The sequence below is a fragment of the Anneissia japonica genome, unplaced genomic scaffold (assembly GCF_011630105.1).
Source record: "Anneissia japonica isolate Jap-2015-1 unplaced genomic scaffold, ASM1163010v1 scaffold287743_len2803612_cov181, whole genome shotgun sequence".
NCBI classification, from domain to species: Eukaryota; Metazoa; Echinodermata; class Crinoidea; order Comatulida; family Comatulidae; genus Anneissia; species Anneissia japonica.
In genome coordinates, this window is record NW_022733259.1 from 2,226,899 (window position 1) to 2,239,722 (window position 12,824).

Genomic DNA, 12,824 nt, shown 5'->3' on the forward strand with positions numbered 1-12,824 from the left:
GAAAGAAAGTAGAAATCATTCAGAATATGGGCACTTCTTTGAAAGATGAAAAAGTTAAATTGTCATATAAACATACAGATATCATATAACATAATATTTGAAAACATAATACATTGTTTTCTTCATGTCTACATAATTGAAAATTGTGGACAAGTGGTTTGGTGCAGCACAAAAGGTTTGGTTTCCCAACCTTGAGGTTGGGGTTTCAATCCCTCGCTGTGCATTTCAGTTTTGTCCTTGAGCAAGGCACTTTATCTGCATTGCTTCTCTCCACCCAGGAGTGTAAGTAGGTACCTAGTAGGGTTAAATGCCAAAATGCGCTGATTAGCTGCTGCAACGTTATGGAATACTCTCCCAGGGAGCTGAGTCTGTGTCCATACGCCTTTAATCCAATGACCAGGGTAATGATAACGTGAAGTGCATAGAGGGCTTATAATGTGCAATATAAGTCTACCATTATTGTTGTCATTGTTGTTTTTGTTGTTGATATCATTATTATTATTACTATTATTATTGTTCATTATTTATTATTGTTATTGTTATTATTGTTACTGTTATTGTTGTTATTATTATTATTATTATTTATAAAAATATGTTTGTCATAGAAATATTTTTTTTTATCTTACAGCAACAAAAACCTGACACTCCAGCTGTTAATCAGTTAAAACAAGACGAACAGCCTAAAGTTCCTGTTGGTGAGCCACAGCCAGAAATACCAACAGGACAACATTTGCATGTAGTTGATAGTTCTAGTATACCGACACAAGATATACCTACGCCATCAGTTAATCAAAATTCTCCTCAATCACAACAAAACAACCAAGACATACATATACAACAACTTAACCAAAATGCACAAACACAACAACCAAACCCAGAGGTACAACCATTACAAGCCAACCAAGAGGTACATATACCACAATTCAATCAAAATGAACAAATACAACAACCAAACCCAGAGGTACAACCATTACAAGCCAACCAGGAGGTACATATACCACAATTCAATCAAAATGAACAAATACAACAACCAAACCCAGAGGTACAACCATTACAAGCCAACCAAGAGGTACATATACCACAATTCAATCAAAATGAACAAATACAACAACCAAATATAGAAGAACAATTGTTACATGCACAGTCATTACAGGCCAACCAAGAATTACATATACCACAGCTAAACCAAAATACACAAGCACAGCAACCAAACCCGGAGGTAAAACTACTACACACAAACCAAGAGGATCAGACACCACAACCAAACCAAAGTGTACAAATACCACAACTCCCTCCAGAAATACAAACACCATCAAAAAAAGAGGCCCAAATAACACAACATGAAAACTTAGAAATACTACAGCCCAACCAAGAGGCACAAACACCACAACTAAACCAAGAGCAACAAACACCACAGCCAAATCAAGAGGTGCAACAACCTAATTCAGAGGATCATGAAACACCACAGGTTTTAGGAGAACAACCAGAGCATCTACAGACATCAGAAACATACCAAGCGGTACACACACCACATTCTGAACCAGAGTTGCATATGCCAGAACAGAATGAAGTAGTGCAAATAAAACAACCTAATTCAGAGGATCATGAAACACCCAAGGTTTTAGTAGAACATCTACAAACACCACAGCCAAATCAAGAGCAGCAGATAACACATCAAAACCAAGAGGTACACATACCACCACAACATGAAGCAGTGGTAATGCAACAATCTAGTTCAGAGGTACATGAAACATCACAGGTTTTAGGGGAACATCTACAAACACCACAGCCAAACCAGGAGCAGCAGACACCACAACCAAACCAAGAGGTACAAACACCACCTCCTGAACAAGAATTTCAAATGCCACCACAACATGAAGCAGTACAGATGCAACAATTAAAAGAGGATCAAGGAACACCACAGGTTTTAGAAGAACATGTACCAACGCCACAACCAAGCCAAAAGCAGCAGACACCACAACCAAACCAAGAGGTACAAGCACAACCTGAACCGGAGTTCCAATTGCCACAACATGAAGCAGTGCAAATGCAACAATCTAATTCAGAGGATAATGGAGCACAACAGGTTTTAGGAGAACAACTACAAACACCAGAACCAAACCAAGAGCAAATAACATCAACACCAAACCAAGAGGAACAAACAACACAACCAAACCAAGAGGTTCCTAATATTGATCATCAGCCTGAGCAACCTACAATTGACTCTCAAAAAACCTTACCAGAACAAGAAATGGCTGTGTTAGACACAGATTTACCAGCCCCTGACACGCAGACTGAGATACCAATGTATGCCTCTAACCTGGCTCTGGAGGTCTTAGAACCAGAAAAAATCTCCCAATCTTCAGGTAAGTGTATATGAATCCATTTAGAAAATAGTAACTAATGCTGCTAATATAACCATTTCTGATGATGTGACTTATGCTGCATAAGTGACATTGTCAGGAAATGTGAGGGCATTATTCATGGAGTAGGATCTGTTTACTAGGTGCTAAAATAATCTTTTGTACTCAATATTTTACAAGCAGTGGAGCTTTTGCACTAAAATTGGAATTAAGCATACTGGCTGCAAGCCAGCCAACTTACATAACTGCATAATTAATTCACTTTCCAGAAATATTTTACACTTTTTATTTATAGTAATGATTTTAGTTGCAGACCACCAAATGCCAGTTGAAAATGCACAGGAACCCCAGAGTGTGGATGTCACTACAAACCTTGGTAAAATTTATGAAAACACAGTACTAGACAGTCATGGTGATTTAGGGTTTACTAAAAGCAGTAATATGTTAATTGACAAATCTGGGGAGACTGAACAAAATTCTGAACATAAGACTGTAACTGATGAACTAAGTTCTGCAGTCAGTTCTGCAGTTGAATTTGCTGCTGATCATAAAACATTAGCTGCTGAAGATTTACTTGCTGATAGTGGTGGTTATACAAAACCAGTACTAATGGATTCTGATAGACTAGATGGTGTTATTAGCAATATAATCCAATCCAAGGAAGAACAAGAAGTACATGTTAACCAAGCCTCTAATATTGATAAAAATCAGATTGATTCTGTCATTAAAACCAGTGATGTGGAACATAATAGCCAAATACTTAAAATTGACGTACCAAGCATTGATTTAACCGGTGATGGCCAACAGCAAGTCATGGAAAAAGTTCTGTTGGATGTTCCAGAGTCCCCTTCTGCAGAAGTCCAACAACAGCTTTTGACCAATACTGATAATCAAGTCAGCCAAGAACTACAAGCTGATGTTGTACAGTTGGTTTCTCCAAATGAAGACCAACATGAACATATACACCTTTCAGGCCAACAGCAAGTCATGCAACAAATTTTGGTGGATGTTCCAGAGTCGCCTTCTGCTGAAGTCCAACAGCAGCTTCTGATCAATACTGCTAATCAAGTCAACCGAGAACTACAAGCTGATGTTGTAGAGGTGGCTTCTCCAACTGAAGACGAACAAGAACATATTCATCTTTCAGTTTCAGACGATGGTTTCCAACAAACCCCACATGAAGTGTTGCTTGATGCTTCAAGTTCCAATCCACAGAGTGATGGCCAAGAAAAGAAAAACCAAGAAATAACATTGGATGTAGTTAATTTGCCCTTGCTTGCTGAAGACCGACTACCACTCCTTGAAACTCAAGATATGGTTTCACATAAGGAATCTCAAGAAGTCAACCAGAAACCTGACTTAGATGCTCAACAAGAACTCAATGAAAAACTACAGTCAGATGTTCAAAGCTCTGTTTTGAGCAGTAAAGACAAACAGATGCCTGCTGCTGATATTATTACTGATTATCCTACAATTCATGCTGGTGAAAAGAGCCTTATGGTTAGTAGCAAAGCAGTCTCTCTTAGTCTTGCTCAGGAATGGCTATTAATGACCAAGATCTTACAATGTAAACATAAGAAATATTTCACTACAGAAATACCACGTGATAAATTTGAATCAAAGAAAATTGAAATTCAAACATTTTCAAAGAACTTTGATAAAGTCTTACATTCGCATTCTGTTTCCTACTTCAATAAGTCTTCAATAAGCATTGGCACAGAATGGCTATTATTTAGTAATGTGTTATCCTTTACTCAGCTATCAAAAGTACAGAAAATAAGTGTTAAAAGGTTACCGAACAAAACTGCAGAGGACGCTGCTACTGGCTCTGGTAAACTGCTACAAACAATTTCTATTGCTCATGAAAATAATGATGTGTGTCACAGTATCAGCTTTGAGTCCCTTGTATTCAACCAAAAGATGCAAAGTATACAAGATGAATCTTCAATCCCTCAGAATTCCATTGTGAACCCTGTCAGTGCTAACCTTACCGATGTTGCTGACTCAGGATTAACAAGTCAAATTTTGAATTATAACGATGGCAGTACTGAGGATGATAATCTTGATGAAGTCATCTTAAGGAATGGAGTAACATCGATGGTCAGTACACCTCATAGATTTTATGACGATTCATGTGCAAATAACATTTTAACTTGGTTGGAATCAGCCTTTAAATGTGAAGTACAAGAAATAGACATTGTTGAGGAAGCCCAGTTTATTAGCAAACAGAAAATAGATGGTAATCATTCAATCTTTTCTTGCAGCTTTATGGATATATTTTTTTTCACTTGTTGCAATGATCAAGTTAACCCACAAAAAGATGATTCAGGCACATGTTCTTATAGCAAAAATTGTACTCTTTCAGGTCAGGGCCCTATGAGAGACATCGTCCCTGTTACTGAAGTGTTGTCTTGTTCCCAGCATTTTATTGAATTTATAGGTCCCCAGAATGTGTGTTTCATACATGAAAGCTTAGTGGAATCCCATCTTGATGTTAATCCAAGACAAATGATTCCTTTGGGAGCCTGCCTTTCGGTTGTTAATGTATTTCTTCCTCAACCTAAAGAAAGTAATTTGTGCACTGTCGAGGTGGCACAGCCAATGTTGGAAAGACCAGAAGTAAGTGAAGACAAGGCTTTTAACAATATTCCATCAATAATTCCGTCAACAATTTCAGATGAACAGCAATCCCAGTACAGTAAAACAATTGATTTTCTAAGGTTTATAACAGCTTTAAGTCAGCCTATGAGCTATTTAAAATTTAAAGGAAGCTTAAAAGTAGTTCAAGTGTATTCCAATGGTGAAGGTTACAAGAGTTCTAATACTGTAGTTTCTCAGACTTCAAAACTTAGCACTACAGAAACTTTCAGAGGCAGCAGTAGTAGAAATAATATATTGGAGATTTTCTATCCAATTCATCGTCAACAGTGTAGAGAGTTGATACAGCCAGCCAATCTAGAAGTTCCACAAACAACTTGTCATAACAGTGTTTTAGAAATCTTTCTACCTATGAAAAATATGAAATGTGCTCTCAGTGATGATGCAGTAGAAACATCAAAAGAAAACTCATTTGTTGGTGAAAATTCTGTTCAGCAGATATTCAAAAACAAAGATTATTCTAGCGTAAATTATGTTGAAAACATGAAAATAGAATCTGATAACCTGTCTGTTTGCCAAAACATTTTTTTTAATATTCTACAACCATATGACAGACTACAGTGCAATTTGAAGCTACCTAAATCAGATATCAAGGCACACAGTCCGAATAAAAGTTGTCCAAACATTGTATTAGAGGTGTTTTTCCCTAAGCATAAAATGAAATGTGAAGCAAACTGGAGTCAAGCAGAATTAGATAAAAGAATCCCTCCACCTGGTGGTTCATTTGGTTTTTCAAATTCTGTCTTAGAATTATTTCTACCAATATATAAATTGAAGTCACAGGCCATTTCCAAAAACAGTCTTCAGAGATCTAGTATACCTCTGAGTTGTCACAATGAAATTTTATCCCTTTTTCTGCCAGTGCATAAAATGAAATGTCAAGCAATAATAAATAAATCCTTGAATATTATATACTCCTTGACCTGTCCAAATTCTGTGTTAGAATTATTTGAGCCAACACATAAATTGATATGTAAAGCAGAGTTGCAAAATGTACAAATTAAACACCATACATCTGAGGGATATCCTAATGTTGGTTTAGAGGTTTTACTTCCAGCATATTTACCAGAGCACTCAAACTTTTCCAACAGCTGTCCAAATTCTGTGTTACATATGTTCCTTCCTGATTGCAAAGTTAAATGTAGATCAAGATTACCTGTTCATGATAAAAGCTGCCCAAATTATGTTCTTGAAATTCTTCTTCCATCATATAAATTGAAATGCCCAGGCTTGCAAATTGAACCAATTAAACACTGTACATCTTTGATGTGCCCTAATTTTGTTTTAGAGATGTTACTTCCAGTAAATAGAATGCAATGCAAAGTTCCAATGAATATTGGATACTCAAGAAAACGCTTGGAGAGTAGTCCAAATTCTGTATTGGAAATGTTTTTACCAGTACATAAATTAAAATATAAAGAGCCTGATCTTTCTACCAGTTGTCCAAATCAAGTTTTACAAATGTTACTTCCATCTCATAAACAAAAATGTGTAATTGATGTTATTGAAGTAAGGAAAGAAAACACTTCTAACACCTGCCCAAATTCTGTTTTACAAATGTTTCTTCCTGATTATAAACTGAAGTGTAAATTGAAATGTAAAGCCCAACATCTTTCTACAAGTTGTCCAAATCAAGTTTTACAAATGTTACTTCCATCTCATAAACAAAAATGTGTAATTGATGTTATTGAAGTAAGGAAAGAAAACACTTCTAACACCTGCCCAAATTCTGTTTTACAAATGTTTCTTCCTGATTATAAACTGAAATGTAAATTGAAATGTAAAGCCCAAGATCTTTCTACAAGTTGTCCAAATCAAGTTTTACAAATGTTCCTTCCATCTCATAAACAAAAATCTGTAATTAATGTTATTGTAGGAAGGAAAGAAAACATTTCTTACAACTGTCAAAATTCTGTTTTACAAATGTTCCTCCCTGATTCCAAACTGAAATGTAAAGGAAGCTTACCAATTTATAGTACTGGCTGCCCATATTATGTTCTTGAGATGTTTCTTCCATCATACAAATTGAAATGCCCATTAAATGCAAAGTTGGTAACAACCTCTTGTCCAAATACTGTGCTAGAACTATTCCTGCCATTATTCAAATTGAAATGCAGATCTGAAATAATTTATTCAAAAACTGGAATTGTTGATCAGAAAGATTGCCCGAACACTGTTTTACAATTGTTTCTACCAGCTCATAAGTTAAAGTGTAATGTAGCCCAGACTTTATCTTTTGAAAATTCTGTCTGCAATGATGATATTCTTGAGATATTTCTACCAATTTTTAAGCAAAAATGTTTAGTTAAACAATTAGGCAAACTTTTGAAACGTGGTGATGATTGTGTCAACAATGCACTGGGTGTGCTACCTCAGAACAGTCAAACATGTAATGGTGAAATCATGAAGACTGAAAAACCCAATGAATCTAAAGATAATAGTTCTGATTGCTTGAACTTGATGTGGCTGTGGCAAAGGTTAGCTACCACCAACCAAATATGCCATGCAGTACATTCAACAACAGAAAAAGCAACATCGTTTGATGAGGATGTCACAGGTGTCTGCCCAAACACTATCTTAATCATGTTGATTCCAAAGCCAGTGTGTAAGAGAGTGCCGAAAAACAGAATTATGAAACCTGATGAACAGATTACCACATCTGAATTTAATGACACAGTTGTTAACCCTGTGGTGACATCTGCCTTGGATAATGTCTGTTACAACTTGGCCCTTGTTTGGCCATTGGCGGATACTCAATGTATAGTAAAAGAAAGAAAGTCTACAATTTTTACCCCAAATCATAAAGTTTTCATTAGTCCGGATGGAGAAGTTAAAGAACGGTTGGTAACCCAATTGATGATGAGCCAGTCTGCTTCTCCTGATGTTGAACAACTTCCTGTTGAAATTCAGAGTCAAGGAAGGATTGCTGAACGTGGTAGGAGAGGTGACATTTTTTCCTCCACATCCCATTATTGTCTACTTGCCCTTTCCCGACCTACCCACTTTTGAAAGCATGAAACTTCCCCAAACCTATTCCTTTAACCTTTTTCTCATGCATTACTTGGTGGCAGCAAGACTTTAGGTTCAGGTAGTAGCACAGGTTTCAGTCTGCTTTTGTACTTCAAACACATTTGTATGTTTCTAAACTTCAACCACAAAGCAAAATTAGGTATTTACCTATTTATTTTTATAAAAATTTAAAACTTTCTGCAAGCTTTCTATGGAGTGGCTGCTTCTGTCAGTGCTGAAAATTCTTAATTTAATGTGAGGCTTTACAGTAAATATTTACTCAAAATATTTGTTACATGTTCTTTTAATTATTATTAAATATTTCTTTTAGGGAAGTATATTTTTCAGGTCTTAGCAGGTGGTGCCTATTTTTAAAATTGTGTTTGAAATGTACATCAAAGTTGATATGTGATTAAGAAATCATATTAAATCAAGTAGTGCTTTTTTCAGGTGCTTTGGTACTTTTCATTTATGATCAACATAATTCTGCATTTTTAACAATAATAAAGTCAAATTTCTTCCATTGAATGCTTTATTTGTTACATTAATTAATTTTATTTATTTTTGCATGTTATTTGGTCCGTGTAATTTGTATATTTTTTCATTGTTTTATGTTTCAGTTTATTTAATCAAATGTTTAATTTCATCTTTGTTCAAACTATCATATTAATGCATTTAATTATAATTTATTAATGGTGTTCATGGGTCATCTTGCAGTTCTATTCTATTCACCAGGTCTTTGAAAAAATACCTGATTCTCGTGACAAAAATCAACAAAATATTTACAGGGATATTTAGATATGTCTCAATTGTGTCAATGTTTGACAAAACTCAATATCATTATAGAGTGTGCTGTTTTGTTACATTCGCCTACACATGCACGCCTGAAAATAGTGGCATAGGACGGCTAGGTGTATGTGTAAGCCTCTCTACTTAGAGCAGGGCCACCATGTAAATCAATTTAATGTTTGCCTGGCATAACTTCTTGTGCTTTGAGCCAAGCTTGGCCTAAGCTGGAACAAGATTGCTATTTCCTCTAACATGTGAACATGCACAGTTTGATGCAGTTAAAATTAAAATAGTAGTATAATTTGTTAATATTTAGTAAATTTCTGTCATGTGAATTAGGTATATAATTGGTTTGAATTTTTAATGGGATAAATCACTAAAACTTAATTACTGCATTTCTATCTTCACCTTTTCAATTTTCAGTTTCTTTCATTTTTATGTTTCTTGTAGTTTTGAACTTTTACATTTGGTGATCTATATTTTTTACTTTCAATAATTTTTACCCATTTTATAAGTATATTAGTTTGTATACCATATTTGTTGAAAATACTTAAAATATTTGGAAACATTGATTTATTCTATCAGTCTACATGTTCTGTTAAAATTAATATTTAAAATGAAGAGTAAATCTACTACAGTTTATTCAAGTTTCATAAGAAGTTAACACACACACATAATTGATAAATTGGTTTCCATATTTTCAGTTTTTCTTCAAACATGATTACATCAAGTGGTTTGTTGGGATTGTTTGTTTGCAATGCTTACTTTTAGATTAATTGGCATTTATTTATTTTTTTATAGACTCAACAAACATCAACGATCAATTGAATCCAACTGAGTCTGAAGGTGGTAGTACAGAAACATCAAATAAGGTAAGCGATGAACTGTTTGAATTTAAAATTGATCGTGACGTTCTTTCTAATCAAGAAAAAGAAGGTAGTTCCATACATGTGCAACCAGAAAGGGATTTTATTGTTGGTAAGAATTCACAGCTAAATAATGAAGTTGATCCAGCTACAAGTCAGGAAAAATATTTAAATGAAGAAGAATCATATACTGCTGATGTTAAAAGTGACAGTGTGCAAGATCAGAATGAGGATACCATTGATTCAAATTATGTTGTGGTAGACAGTCTTCAAGAACCATCTGATGAAAAATATGGAAGACAATCAGATTCAGTTGGAAGTGATGATAAACATCCAACTGATTCTGTTGAAGAGAATACAGTTGCATATGAGTCTGAAGTAGCTGATAAAAGACAACAATTTTCATTGGAGTATAGTGATTCCATAGAAGAGAAGGTAATTCTTCAAAAGTCCGAAGAAGACAGAAAACCAGATTATATTGACAGTAAAGAGCATGATAAACATTCTAAAGACATTACTGATATGAAAGAAAGTGTATTTGTGGATCATCCTTATGATCATAGTATTGACCTTGGGGATCCAGTGAAAGGCATTCGAATACATGATGAGCAGGAAGAAAAGTTACATGATGATACATTTGAAAAAGAAAAAAATGAAGAAGAATGGTTGGAATCTATGATTGCCAAGATGAATGAAGAAGAGAAAGTTGAAGAAGATGATAAACGGAAATTAAGTGAAGAAATGGCTGAATATAGTCAACAGGAAGCCAAAAAACATGCTGAAGAAATTATGAAAGATATGAAAAATATGGAATATATTAGTGAATTTGATACTGATGAAGATGAGGAATACAATGAGGCCAGCATTATCAATAACAATCAAAATCAACAACCTGAAGATTTGAAAACACACGAGGAAGATGAAAGGGCACAAAACGATAACATAAACCTTGAAATTGACAATTTGGATGACAGGAAAGCTCCGAATCTGGAACCGTCACAAGAAAACCATGATGAGTTGATTGAAAGTAAAGCTAAATATAGACTTAAAAGCTTATTTATTGCAGATAGACTGGAACAGAAAGCAGAAAATAATAATGTTTTTCAAGGTGTTGGTGATGATCAAAACAGTAAGGATGAAAGCAGATTAGATCCTGATAAACAACTGACAGAAAATGAAGATGATACTGTGTTAAATTTTGCAAAAAGTCACCATTTCAATTTTGGGGTTGGCTTAGAAGAGTCAGCAGAAAAGTCAGGAGATTCACCACCTAATCTACAACATCAGAAGGAAGATTTAAATCTGAACTCTAATGGACCATTTAATGACTCACTCGCATCACCTGAGGGACCAAAAGAAATTTTGAGTGTACATGTAGATGTGAATGAGCTTTCAGCAGAAATTGATAAATCAGAAGAAGTTGATTATAAAGTAGGGGATTATAGGATCTTATCAAACCAAGAAACACTTCAACAATCAGCTATAGAAAATGAAAAAGAAACCGATGAGAAGAAAATGATCGAAATAAGTGAAGAGTTGTCAAAAATTGAATTTAGTCACAAAAGAGATGGAACACATGAGGAAGCACTCAAAGACAAGAAATTCAGAAAGAGATTTTCTAGATTCTCAAAAGACAAATTACATATCCAGCAGCTAAATCATGATCAAGTTGAAAAAGAATTTATAAATTTTAGGGAAAGGCAAAGTAAAAGTGGTCATGTTGGAAAAAATTCTGAAACTACTCTTGCTAATGAAAATATTGTAGTAGATTCTGATAGCACTGATGATCTTGATTTAAATGCTGATCATAGTGAGAATCATCAAGAATTTGATGGCAATGGTCTGACTAAGGAGGATAAAAACAAGGAAGACATAAAAGCAACACCATTTGAAAGTGAAGGAGAAAATGCTAAAGGAAATACTGAGGAATCTGATGTCATATCCAATAATGTTCACCTGAACTCTTTCGAAGATGATTTAGGTACCAGGGAAGAAGAAAATGATCAGAAAGAAGATGATGATGATATACATCATGGAATGGAGGAGGTTGATACAAGTAATGAATGGCTAGAAACACATTTTGATCAGGAAGAAAGAGATGTCAGTCAGCAGTCAAAAGATGTTCATCGAGATTTGGTAAGTGAAATTTTTGATGCAGACGTAAATCAAAAACAAAATACAGAAGCTTTTAGCGATCAGGTGGAGCAACCTGATAGTGATGCCTTTGATTCTAGCGAACCTGACAACGAAGTGATCCTAGAGGAAGATACTGAAAAACAATTAGAAGAACGCAAAGACATGAGGAATGATGACAGAGAAGTACACACAGGACCAATTCATCCTAATGTGTCAGTGGTTCATAATGTCCCTCATGAACCAGAACTGAGCACACCCTCTCCAATAATGCCTGAAGTTCACACTGACAGTTCAAGTGATCCGATGGTAGTTATTAGACCTGCAGATCTTCTTGAATCAAACCAGAATACAGTGTTTGACAGTTCTGGTAAATTACCAGACACGGCATCACAGAGATCTTCACATCAGGATGAGGTCAACCCTCCAGAGTACAGGCAACCTCATTTTCAAGATAGTAGAGATGGTGAAGCAGGGATGGATCAGTATTTGGTCCATAGGAAAAGAACTCTTAAGGTGTGGTCTTGATCTTATATTGCTTTGGTTGTTGCTCTGCCTGGCTGCCCACATATCTATAGTGATTTTGTCTGCTTGTGTTTAATAGCTAAATTTGCTTCAGAAATCAAGGGTTATGTGAAATAAGTTACTTGTTTAAATTGACTTTAATATACTATATAATATGATGTGAACATGTGATTCTGCTAGCCACAAATATAAACCAGTTGATGGGATCTTGTGTAAAGCATTCAAATGAATTTTATACGTGCCTAAGTGATATTCTGAAGCAAGTTGTTTGAACAGTATTGCCTAATAAATTGCTGTAACATATCATTATTAACAGATTTGTAATTGAATTTTACACCTTGCATGCTGCCTGTGAACATATATTTTTTTTTTATGAAACTCTCTCCCACCGCCTCCAATTAGATTTTCAGTATATTAAGCCTAACAAAGAATTGAAAATATAGAGACAGGTATCTTAAATTATACCTGGTTACCTATTTGT

General features: G+C 34.9%; 1 protein-coding gene across 14 annotated transcripts in view; it reads left to right on the forward strand.

The window, feature by feature from the left end:
• Positions 1-12,824, forward strand: part of LOC117115973 (transport and Golgi organization protein 1 homolog) — a 31,399-nt gene that overhangs the window by 4,419 nt on the left and 14,156 nt on the right. For 2 of the 14 annotated variants that reach the window (XM_033259875.1, XM_033259876.1), the window contains exons 1-2: positions 2,756-7,965; positions 9,621-12,334. In XM_033259875.1, the coding sequence (XP_033115766.1) occupies positions 2,805-7,965; positions 9,621-12,334 (7,875 nt within the window). In that variant the 5' untranslated portion in view covers positions 2,756-2,804. The other 12 variants (XM_033259882.1, XM_033259884.1, XM_033259885.1 and 9 more) reach the window with 9 other exon arrangements.